Source organism: Mobula birostris, chromosome 31, assembly GCF_030028105.1.
Source record: "Mobula birostris isolate sMobBir1 chromosome 31, sMobBir1.hap1, whole genome shotgun sequence".
NCBI classification, from domain to species: Eukaryota; Metazoa; Chordata; class Chondrichthyes; order Myliobatiformes; family Myliobatidae; genus Mobula; species Mobula birostris.
Window position 1 is genome coordinate 31,172,017 of NC_092400.1, and position 13,062 is coordinate 31,185,078.

The 13,062-nt window shown below is 44.1% G+C and overlaps 1 protein-coding gene across 3 annotated transcripts in view; it reads right to left on the reverse strand.

The window, feature by feature from the left end:
• The window catches only part of inpp5jb (inositol polyphosphate-5-phosphatase Jb), a 108,842-nt gene extending 103,620 nt beyond the window's left edge, over nt 1-5,222 (reverse strand). For 2 of the 3 annotated variants that reach the window (XM_072247630.1, XM_072247628.1), the window contains exons 1-2: nt 5,020-5,222; nt 4,829-4,921 (exon numbers count right to left, since the gene is read on the reverse strand). In XM_072247630.1, coding sequence (XP_072103731.1) covers nt 4,829-4,920 — 92 coding nt within the window. In that variant the 5' untranslated portion in view covers nt 4,921; nt 5,020-5,222. Of the gene's footprint in view, nt 1-4,828; nt 4,922-5,008 lie in introns of all 3 variants that reach the window. The other variant, XM_072247629.1, reaches the window with a different exon arrangement.
• Between the last annotated feature and the right edge of the window lie 7,840 nt (nt 5,223-13,062).

Below are 13,062 nucleotides of genomic sequence, written 5' to 3' on the forward strand. Positions count from 1 at the left end.
CAAGATGAAACAATAGGACAGTACTGTTTGTGAATTAAACAGATATGGGGGATTGTGCTTTTTTATATACAGTGGATTCCAGTAAATTGGGCTATTGGTAAATGGGGGACAACTCTTAAAGGACAAAAACTAATCAAGAAAATAGCCAGGATTTCCTTCATTTATTTGGGATGCTATGCCACTTAAATGGAGCAGGAGACTGTTGCTGGACAGTTTCTAACTAGTGTCAGTCACATGCACTTGTGTGACCTTTATACACTACATCGTGTTTATAGCAATCAGATTATAAATACTGTCAGTTGTGTGCGTTTGTGTCGAGAAAGCAGTGATTTTTGTCACAGATAGTTAGTGAGAACTAAGTAGTAAGACAATTCAGAACTGCTTTGCCCACTGCAGTTTCAAGCAATCAGGATTGGAGATGGCAGAAATGGCCGGGAGTGAAAATGAAACAATTCAACTATTTCATCAAGTTAGGAACTACAAAGAATTAAGGTATTGGCAATCATTTTCAATATTACAATGAAAATGAAGATTTGGAGGATGCAATTGTCGATAGCATTATACAGAGGCAGGCCATTATCCACACCAGATGTCTGCTCTGATTTTGTTCATTTACAGTCAATTAAAAGAATGAGGCAGCGTACATGTACAATGAAAGAATTCCTCTGTCGATAACAATTATGAACTAATGCACAGTTTTATAGTACTGTAATAGCATTTAAAGTCTAAATTTTTCTCTATTTCTTGTAAATACATAATCTATTATTCAGTTAAATGGTAGTTTGTATATTTAAACCATTTTAACTATTTCCATGAAAGTTCGGCTAATTAGGGCAGCCATTTGAAAAATATTTACAAGAATAAACTGTGCAAAGCCTTTTCATTCTCACATTCACAGTCCATGCTTTCTCTGATGCAATCAGCATTCTGTTAAATCTCTTCTGCATCCTCTCTAAAGCTTCCACATCCTTCCTATAATGTGACCCAGAACTGAACACAATACTCCAAGCCTGATCTAAGCAGAGTTTTATAGAGCTGCAACATTACCTCGTGGCTCTTGAAAGCAATCCGCCAACTAATGAAGGCCAACACATCAACCGCCTTCTTAGCAACCCTTATCAACTTGCGTGGCAACTTTGAGGGATCTATGGATGTGAACCCCAAGATCCCCCAGTTCCTCCTCCCGCCATTAACCCTGTGTTCTGCAGACAAATTTGACTTTCCAAAGTGAATCACTTCACACTTTTCCAGGTTGAACTCCATCTGCCACTTCTCAACCCAGCCCAGCTCTGCATGCTATCAATGTCTCATTATAGCACTCAACAACCTTCTACACTATCCAACAACCTTCGTGCCATCTGCAAACTTCCAACCCACCCTTCCACTTCCTCTTGCAAGTCACTAATAAACTTGGATCTAGCAGTTTCTTTCGCCTTCAAACTTAATTTTAAAGACTTATGCCTTTGAAAACTTTAATATATTTTCTCCTCCACATTTACTTGTATACTTCTGTACAGTTTCAAGTTCCCGGGTGTCAACATCTCTGAGGATCTATCCTGGGCCCAACACATTGATGCAATTACAAAGAAGGCATAATAGCAACAATATTCCATTGGGAGTTTGAGGAGAATTGGTACGTCACCAAAGACCCTAGCAAATTTCTACAGATGTACCACGGACAGCATTCTAACTGTTTGCATCAATGTCTGGTATGGAAGGGTCACTGCACAGGACTGGAAAAAGCTGCAGACGGCTGAAAACTCAGCCAGCTCTATCATGGGCCACCAGCCTCTTCAGCATCGAGGATATCTTCAAAAAAGCGTCACCCATCATTAAGGAGCTTCATCACTCAGGACAATACTTTGAGAGGCTGGTCAAGGACTACATCTGCAGCACACTACCACCCAAAATAGACCCCCTACAATTCACCTAGCAACACAACCAATCGACTGATGATGCAATAGCCACAGCTCTACACACTGTCCTTATACATCTGGAGAAGGATGCTTATGTGAGAATGATGTTCTTGGACTACAGCTAAGCATTCAACACCATAATTCCCTCCAGCTCGACAAGAAGCTTAGAGACCTTGGCCTTCACCCTGCTTTGTGTAGCTGGATCCTGGACTTACTGTCAGATTGCCGGCAGGCGGTAAGAGTGGGGTCCCTCACCTCCGCCCCTCTGACCCTCAACACAGGTACCCCTCAGGGATGTGTACTAAGCCCCCTCCTTTACTCTCTGTATACCCATGACTGTCGCTACCCACAGCTCCAATCTGCTAATTAAATTTGCTGACAACACTACACTGATTGGCCTAAACTCAATTAATAATGAAGAAGCCTACAGAGAAGAAGTCATCACCCTGACACAGTGGTGTCAAGAAAACAACCTCTCCCTCAATGTCGCGAAGATAAAGGAGCTGGTTGTGGACTACAGGAGGAATGGAGACAGGCTCACCCCTATTGACATCAATGGATCTGGGGTTGAGAGGGTGAACAGCTTTAAGTTCCTCGGTATACACATCACCAAGGATCTCACATGGTCTGAAGTTACGGGATGTGTGGTGAAAAAAGCACAACAGCGCCTCTTTCACCTCAGACGGTTGAAGAAGTTTGGTACAGGCCCCCAAATCCTAAGAATTTTCTACAGGGGCACGATTGAGAGCATTCTGACCGGCTGCATCACTGCCTGGTACGGGAACTGTACTTCCCTCAATTGCAGGACTCCGCAGAGAGTGGTGTGGACAGCCCAGCACATCTGCAGATGTGAACTTCCCACTATTCAGGACATTTACAAAGACAGGTGTGTAAAAAGGGCCTGAAGGATCACTGGGGACCCAGGTCACTCCAACCACAAACTGTTCCAGCTGCTACCATCTGGGAAATGGTACCTCAGCATAAAAACCAGGACCAACAGGCTCTGGGACAGCTTCTTCCACCAGGCCATCAGACTGATTAATTCATGCTGACACAACTGTATTTCTATGTTATATTGACTATCCTGTTGTACATACTATTTATTGTAAATTACTATAAATTGCACATTGAACAATTAGATGTAGACGTAACGTAAAGATTTTTATTCCTCGTGTATATGAAGGCTGTAAGTAATAAAGTCAGTTCAATTCAATTCAATGCCCTCTTCTCATTGCTACTATCTGGAGAAGGTAAAGGAGCCTATAGACACACAACGTTTCAGGAACAGCGTCCTCTCCCTCCACCATCAGATTTCCGAATACCACCTCACAATTTACTCTCTTTTTGCACCGCTTGCTTTTTTAAAATATTTCTTTTTGTATCTTGTGGTAATGTTTAAATGAATGAATGCCACCTCTCTAATTTTTTGCTCTCTTTTTGCACTAATTTAATTTCATATACAAGGTTGTAATTTAGTTTATGCATTGCACTCTACTGTTACCACAAAATAACGAATTTCACAACATATGTCAGTGGATCCTGATTCTGAGAAAATATCACTTCCCAGTTCTATCATTAACTCACTCTCTGACTTCCAACTGTAACTTCCTGCACCTGACTGCAAAATTTAATTTCATCGTCCGACATTGTCCCCTGAAAACTTAAATCCCCATATAATTGTATTTTTGTAAGCCAGTCATTACTGTATGGTGAAAAACCGAAGCCCTTCTCCAGCTTTCTGAAGGAAAGTGCATGTCACAGACCACATATCAAAGTTTATTCCTTTGATTCGCCACTCTCTGTCATCTACAGTGTTGCTCTTGCCACAAAATTATCACTCAAGGGAAAGAGCATTGACTGAATCTTCTACCAGAGAGGGACTAGAGAGCTACAGTCAAACACGTGGAAAGATTTGGGTATTTGAGACACAGGTTGTTATATTAATGTGCCAAAGGAAGGGGGTAAGTGAATGGAGAAGTTATGGACACAAGAGATTCTGCAGATGTTGGAAATCCAGACCAACACACAAAATGCTGAAGGAACTCAGCAAGTCAGGCAGTATCAATGGAAATGAGTAGACGGTCAACATCTCAGGCCAAGACCCTTCTTCAGAATTGAGAAGGAAGGGGGTAGATGCCAGAATAAAAAGGTGGGGCGAGGAGAAAGAGGTTAGCTAGACAGTTAGATGGTTGGGAAAGGTGAAGGGGCGGAGAAGAAGGCATAAAAGAGGATTTAAGTAGCATTGGGGCGGTGGTGGGAGAAGGAATTATCTAGCAGAGGAAAACATAGGAATGGATTTCCAACAGGGTTCAAAACCTAGGCTATGGTTAAACAGGATACTCTGATCTGGGTGGGAATGAAGTCACAAGCAAGGGTACAATGCCTTCTGTCTAAGATGATCTGATGGTTTCAATCTCACCAGGACTCAACTACAAAACGCTCCACCTCACCTCCACAAACGGGAGACACGGTGACGAGGAACGGGGCTGTTGTACGTGGGGGGAACACAGGCATGGAAGGTGACCACAAACCCTCAGCCAACGTCCCTGACCAGCTTTACAGATGAGCCAAAGGCAGGCAACATGGGTGATGGAGACCTGAGGTGACCTTGCGAAGGTCAGCTGCTGGTGAACTGACTGTACTCATCCAGGCAGAGGTGGGGGGGGCGGGATAATGGGAAAGATTAGAGACAGTGCAGGGGTACAGCGGTGGTAATCATGTTGAATTTCACAGTCTCAGTAATTACAATGTGATTTGACTTTGGGAAGTGATTGGAGACTCGGGAGGGTCAGTCAGGCTATATATTCAGTGAAGTACCGCTCCAAAGATTTTTGTCCGCTGCCACACGGAGCAGTGATTGGATGAGTGCCCTCGGTAATGTGATTTGAGACAGCGGCTGGTCCCAAGCTCACCTGAAGCCATCCTCTCCCGCAGGGACTGCCTCCGGCACGGACGGGGAGCCGACCCTCAGCCCGGGCTGTTCCTGGTCCACAGCACCGCTCATCCTACAGCAGCGAGAGATAACAGATTGAAACGATATCCAGGAGAGGGGAAAAAAAACAACGTCAAACAGAAAATATATATATATCCACCGAAGGCATACTCTGCAGGGAAGACAGACACCGTGGGCTCTCTGTAGTGTGGTATCGCAGAAGGTCACACTTCGTCCTGACTCTGTGCTGCGGGCTCCCGCTAAGCGGATGAAGGGTCAGCGAGCAGGTGCTCGTGTTTCGGGCGGCGATCTCCGGCTGTCGGCAGCCGCAGTAACCCTGACTGTTGACGGCCGGCTGTGCTGCCGGGACTCCGGGCGCGTCGCCCGCTGCACGGCCTGACGTCAGTACAACCACATTGCACTCACAGGCACTTAAAGGGGAAACACTGAGAACGGGAGCATTGGTCTGCTGCTGCCTTAGAGGCTATCTAAAGCTCGTCCTGATATAGTGATTGAGATTCTCTTAGTGTTGTTGAGATGGGTTGTGCAGTCAGATTTTCATGGATACCTGGGCATGCTGGGGTGGAGGGAAATGAAATTGTGGATGGCATTGCAAAGTCTTCCTTACAGAGCAGGCAAGTAGAAATTAGAGTACCCCTAGGCAGAGCAGAATTGAGAAGTAGGATTTAAAAAAGGTCTAGAGAAGAAGTGGCAGGAGGATTGGAAAAATGAATTAAGGGGCAGGCATTATTTTTCTAGTCACCCACTGGTTAAAAAGGTCTCAGGCTGTTACCTTTTAAATCGTAGAGATATGGTGAAATTTACAAGACTTAGGTTGGGGCATTGTGGGTTAAACTATTATTTAAAGGTAATAGGAAAACATCCTACTGGATTATGTGACTGTGGTAGTCCAGAGACAGTCCAGCATGTTTTGCTGAGCTGTAATCGATACAAATTTGAAAGAAGCATGTTGTTCCAGAGGCTGTCTGGCTTAATTGTATTTTGGTTTTCTATTAAATCTTTGTTTGGCCGTCAAGAGAACCACCATCTGATTGAAGAGTTTATTATTCAGTTTATACGTGAGACTAGGTTATACAGTATTCAAGAATTTGAGTTCCTTGAAGTTCTATGATTAATTATACCTCCCGCGGAGGGCTGTAATACGCCTGGATGTGTCTAAACAGCCGGAAATAAAAGAAGAAAGGAGCATTGCTATGAGAGAGTCTCCCAGCCCACAGGCGCACCCTCCCACATAATCCAAAAGCCTACAATTTGGAAGGATTCCACTGTGTCCCCTCCCTCCTCTCCCCTCAAAGACTGGGACCATCTACATAGAGTGTTTTTGCAGGAAAGCAACATCCATCATCATCATCATCAGGGATCTCCACCACCCAGACCATGCTCCCTTCTCGCCGCCGCCACCAGGTAGAAGGTACTCACACAACCAGGTTCGGCAACAGTTGTTACCCCCCCGACCATCAGGCTCTTGAACCAGTGGGGATAACTTCACCCAACTTCACCTGCCCCATCTTCGAAATGTCCCCATAACCTATGGACTCACTTTCAAGGACTTTTCATCTCATGTTCTCGAAATTTTTTTGTTGTTTACCTGCGCAGTTTCTTGTATTTTACACACTGGCTGAACGCCCAAGTTGATGTGGTCTTTAACTAATTCTATTATGGATTTATTGAGTATGCCCGCAAGAAAATGAATCTCAGAGTTGTATATGGTGACCTATATGTACTTTGATAATAAGTTGATTCTAAATTTTGAAAATCCATCTGAATTTTACCCAAATGAGCCACTAGCTGGTGTCAGACTATTCTCCGAAGGACATCACGAGCCAGTAAGTATCACTGGAGAGCAACTGAATTAACAAAAATATTAGTTTCATCCATTAGACACTGTAAAGTATATAGATAGTCAGGTGAATATGTTCAAAACATAGAGCAGTACTGTACAATGCAGGCCTTTCAGCCCACAATGTTAGGCTGACTTACATAAAACTACTCTACCATTAATCCAACCTTGCCCTCTGACTTTATAGATTAAATTATTAGATTATGAGGACATGCAGTCCTCTTTTATTGTCATTTAGTAATGCATGCATTAAGAAATGATACAATGTTTCTCCAGAATATCACAGAAACACATGACAAACCAACTGAAAAACTGAAAAAAAACATATGATTATAACATATAGTTACAACAGTGCAAAGCAATACCGTAATTTGATAAACAACAGACCATGGGCACAGTAAAAAGTCTCATCATCTCAAAAGTCCCATCATCTCACGCAGACGGTGAACCTCCAGCGCCGCAAACTTGCCGATGCAGCATACTGGAAGCATCCGACCGCAGTCCAACTCTGAGTCCGTCCGAAAACTCCGAGCCTCCGACCAGCTCTCCAACACCGAGCACCGAGCACCATCTCTGCCAAGCGCTTCGACCCCGGCCCTGGCAACAGGCAATAGGCAATAGGCAAAGCCGAGGATTTGGGGCCTTTCCCTCTGGAGATTCTCGATCGCATAGTAGCAGCGGCAGCGAAGCAGGGATTTCAGAAGTTTCTCCAGATGTTCCTCTGTGCTTCTCACGTCCGTCTCCATCAAATCAGGATTGTGCACGGCCCCTAGTTAACACATACGATATCAACATGCCCCATAACGACATGTCCCATAACACTCCACTTTTTACATCCAATGTTCAAAGTAAATTTTATTATCAAGATACATAAATGTCACCTTATACAACCCTGGGATTCATTTTCCTTCGGCCGTACTCAGTGAGAAGAGAGCTTAGCAAGTCTATAGATTAGTAACTATAACATGATCAATGAAAAATCCACTAGACTGCAGAAGACAACAAACTGTGCAAATGCAAATACAAATAAATAGCCATAAATAAGGAGAACATAAGACAATGAGATCAAGTGTCCTTAAAGTGAGACCATTGATTGTGGGAACATCTCAATGACGGGCCAAGTGAGTGTAGTTATCCCTTTTATTCAATAGCCTGATGATTAAGGGGTAGCAACTGTCCTTGAACCTGGTGGGTCCTGGCATTCTTGTATCTTCTACTTGCTGGCAACAGCGAGGAGAGTGCATGGCCTGGGTGGTGGGGGTCCCTGATGATTGGTGCTGCTTTCCTGGAGTATGTTCCTGGAGTATGTTCCAGTCACCCGCCACTCTCTGTGTAAAAACCTTGCCTCTGCCATCTCCCCAAAACTTTCCTCCACTCACCTGAAACAAATGTCCTCAGGTGTTGGCCATTGCCGCCTGGGCTGTCCACTTGATCTATCCCACCCATACCTTATACACCTCTATCAAGTGTTGAATAGTAGGGGCATGGAAGGCAGGAGAATGGGGTTTAGAGGGATAATAAATCAGCCATGATGGAATGGCAAAGAAGACTCGATGGGCTGAATGGCCTAATTTTACTTCTAACTAAAGGGCTTGTAGCTTCTCATCCTCATTCACGCCACAGAGTAACACCGTAGCTTTCTCAACCTTTCCTCACTAGGCATGTTCTCCAAGAGTTCTCCTTATCCCACCAGAATCTTTCTTTCATAATCTTTTTATTGATTTTCAAATATACAGACATAACAACAGTATTAATACAGGGAGTTTGGGATTACATTGTAAATAATTGACGTACGCAATTAGAAACTACAGATAATACAAGTAATTCGGCCTCCCAAACTCTTAGTGTGATTGAACATGGTAGAGACATCCTACCAGAATCAATCATCGCTTCCACACTCCCTTCCAGCTGGTGCTGCCACATTCTCGTATTCTTCATTCTACCTCTCTCCCTCCTATCCTTACTTCCGCAGTTTTTGCATTACTTTGTGATAGGAGCTGTCCTCGAGCTTTGTGGTACATGCTTTTGGGCTTCGTTATCCTCTTTTGAAGAGGCAAACACATTGGGTATTTCAGAGACACATAGATAGGCACATTAGATTAGATTAGATTATGAGGACACACAGTCCTCTTTTATTGTCATTTAGTAATGCATGCAATATTCCTCCCACAGGACAGACCAAGACTGAATAACTAACAAAAACCACATAATTATAACATATAGTTACAACAGTGCAACAATACCATAACTTGATGAAGAACAGGCCATGGGCACAGTAAAAAAGTTCAAGGTCTCTCGAAAGTCCCGCATCTCACGCAGACAGGAGAAGGAAGAAAACTCTCCCTGCCATGCCCGACCACAATCCGACTCTGAGTCATCCGAAAACTTCGAGCTCTGATCAGCCCTCCAACACTGAGTACCAAGCACCATCTCTGCCGAATGCTTCGACCACAGCCTCGATCGCCAGCAGCAGACAAAGCCGGAGATTTTAGGGCCTTCCCTCCGGAGATTCTCGATCGCACAGTAGCAGCAGCAGCGAACCGGGCATTTCAGAAATTTCTCCAGATGTTCCTCTGCTTCTCACGTCTATCTTCATCAAATCAGAATTGTGCATGGCATCCTACTTACAAATAAGATATCATTTCACCAGAGAGGCTGCGCGCGCTGCGTCACGCCGCCATCTTCTCCTCCTGACATGGTTGATTGAATAATGGCAGGATACGAGGTGGGGAAAGGGTTAGGTCTTCAAGTGGATTAAAAGGTCAACACAACATCGTGAGCCAAAGAGCCTGTACTGTGTTGTGGTGTTCTGTGTCTGATGTTCAGATCACACTGAAGTCTTTGCACCACTCGGCTGTTTTCTGCTCATGGTTTGGTTTATCATTCCCACGTAAACACCGCTATCTCTGCGAGCTTCATACAAACAAGGAAATTCAAACCCTGGTGCATATGTCAACACACTAATCTCATTTAATCTAATCTACTTCTGAAGACCACCAGCGAGTATGTGCATGTTAACATGAACTGGGCACTTTGTGTGCCCGAGGAAAAAAAGCAGGTCAGGCAGCATCTATGGAAATGAATAAATAGTTGACGTTTTTGGCCAAGTCTGTTCCAAACAGAGTTAATATTTTGGGTTTAATACCCTCCAGCTGGGTGGAGGTTTGGAGATACGTCTCTACCAAAGGAGGTAGGCATTGCTTCCCCCTGCTAACCTGCGGGTCACCCTCGGGCAAGGTGTAGCACCTGCTTAACCCCCAGTCAGGGTCCTGTGAAGTCATGGGAGCAGGTGGTGGATGGTTGTATGAGCAGCCGGTGCACATCACAAGTCCTGGTTATGTGATCACTGACACCAGGCAGACAATCTCTGAAGAGAATTGATAATGGCTGGGGTCACCCGTCTTGTAAAGACACTGCCCAGAAGAAGACAATGGCCAAGAACAACAATGGTCAGGGAAAGACCATGAACACCTATGTCATATGAGATGGCACATAATGAAGAACAATTCAATCTTCCACCCTGTGCAGACTTGAACCTGTCCAGGACCCTGCTGCTTCCTAACTTTCATAACTCACCAAATACGTTTTGCCCTGTTCTGACTGAAGTTCTTTTGCCCTTGAGTGAGGAGTCCATCAAGTTTTAAACCTTTATGTTTTCAAATATTCTCACAGTCTTCTCCCCTCTCATTTACGGCCCTCTCCTCCAGTCCTATAATTGTCAGAATGCCTCTGCCTCTACGGTTCATGTGAAAACAGAGAATAACACAAGCAAGCATGAGGTTCCCACTCCAAAGCAGAAACTGTAGTGGTGAATAGGCTGAGATATTAACAATACAATCAGTGGTTACTTTGTTAGGTACACCTGCTTGTTAATGTAAGTATCTTAGCAACCAATCATGTGGCGGCAACTCAATACATTAAAACATGCAGACGTGGTCAAGAGATTCAGCTGCTAATTCAGAATGGGGAAAAAATGTAATCTGAGTGACTTTGACCGCTGGTGCCAGATGGGAGTGATTCGAGTAACTTAGAATCGGCTGATCTCCTGAGATTTTCATGCACAGCATTCTCTAGAGTGTACAGAGAATGGTGTGAAAAACAAAACAAACATCCAGTGAGCGACAATTCGGTGGGTGAAAGCACGTTGTTAATGGGAGAGGTCAGAAGAGAGTGGACAGACTGGTTCAAGCTGACAGGAAGGTGACAGTAACTCAAATAACCACGTTACAACAGTGGGGTACAGAAGAGCATCTCTGAATGCACAACACGTTGAACCTTAAAGTAGATGGGCTAACAAAGCAGAAGATCATGAACATACTCTCAGTGGCCACTTTAGCAGGTACAGGAGGGACCTAATAAAGTGGCCATTGAATGCATGTTGCACCTGTCTAGAAGACTTAAATAATTTCTTGGAAATTTAGGAGGCCAAGGGTCTGGCAAGAGAGTAGGATTTAAACTAATCAATATTAGTAAAGGAAAATGTACATTGAAAATTGAGGTAAGAGTTGCCAAAAGTGTTTCTCAGCTGGAGAACCAAGAACCTAGAAGAAGGTAGATGAGGAGACAATAGATGCATTGGTGGCTGTCATTCAAATTTCCACTAATTCTGAACAGTCTGAGAGTATTGAACGTTAGGAAATAGAAAAATGTATCGCAAACATGAGGGAACGAGAAAGTAAGAAATTACACAACAGTTAGCCTGCCTTCTGATTTTCAGTGTTTGTTGGATGTTTTGATGATGACTTAGGCAACGGGCTGGATTGAAAAGGTTAGGGTGTCGATGTCCGAGGTGAGAGATATTTTTTTCTCTGCCCTTTGGGTGTTCAACGGTCTTTTTTTTAAGGAGTTCTTTGTTTTGTGGCTGCCAGTTAGGAGACAAATCTCAAGGCTGTATAATGTGTTTTAATAATGAATATACTTTGAACTTTGAATCATAAAGCAAAGAACATAGATTCGTGCAGCGCAGTACAGGCCCTTCAGCCCATAAAGTTGTGCTAACCCCTTAGCCTACTCTAAGATCAATCTCACCCTTCCTTCCCACATGGCTCTTCCCTTCTCTATCATCCATATGCCTATCTAAAAGTTTCCTAAATGCCTCTACCACCACCCCTGGCAGAACATTCCAGGCACCCGCCACTCTCTGCATAAAAACTTACCTCTGACATCCCTGTACTTTCTTCCAGTGACTTTAAATTACGACCCCTCCCTGTATCCTCTATTAAAAGATGTATCAGATCGTTTGGCAAGGTCAGCATGGCTTTATGCAACTGAAATAACACTTACCAAATCCAAGGGGCACGTTTGATGATGTAATTTCGAAAGATAAGGAAGAATCAGTGCAAATAATTTATGCAGGTTGTGGTTGAATGTGGTTGGTGTTGGCACTCCAGCATGGACAGAGGACTGGATACAAAACGGGAAACGTGGAGTAGGTAGGTACTGTATAAGTGGGTTGTTTTCAAGCTGGCAGAATAACATTCAGAGGGTCCCACAAGGATCAGTAGTGGGACCAAATTTTGTCTTGTCAGACTTGCAAAAGGGGATTGGGACAAGTCATCTGTGCTGCAAGCATGTGGTAGCTGGATTTTAATGTAGGAAATGAGAGACTTTCATTTTGATGGGAAGATGAGCAAACAGAATATCTTTGAAATGATGCACAGAGTCATAGAATCAATGAAAAGTAAAGCACAGAAACAGGCCCTTCAGCCCATCTAGTCTGTGCCGAACCATTTAAACTACCTACTCCTATCGATTTCTCAAACTTCCGGTAATGCTTCCAAACCCCCTCCAACCCTCCACCCCCACCTTGCTCTTTCACCATTTCCCATTCCCCTTCTCCCCTTCTCCCTCCCTCACCTCATCTCCTTGCCCGTCCATCGCTTCGCTCTGGTGCTCCTCTCCCCCCGACCTTTCTTCTTTCTTCCATTGCCTTCTGTCCCTTTCACCAGTCAACTTCCCAGCTCTTTACTTCGTCCCTCCCCCTCCAAGTTTCACCTATCACCTGGTATTTCTCTTTCCCTTCCCCTCCACCTTTTAAATTTACTCCTCAGCATTTTTTCTCCATCCTGCTGAAGGGTTTCGGCCCAAAACATCAACTGTACTTTTTCCATAGATGCTGCCTGGCCTGCTGAGTTCCTCCAGCATTTTGTGTGCATTACTCCCATTGACTTGCATCAGGACATAACCCTCCATACCCCTACCATCCATGTACCTATCCAAACTTTCTCTTAAGCATTGAAATCTAGCCTGCATGAACGTCTTGTGCTGGCACCTCGTTCCACACTCTCATGGCCCTCTGAGTGAAGAAGTTTCTCCTCATGTTCCCCTTAAACTTTTCACTTTTCACCCTTAAC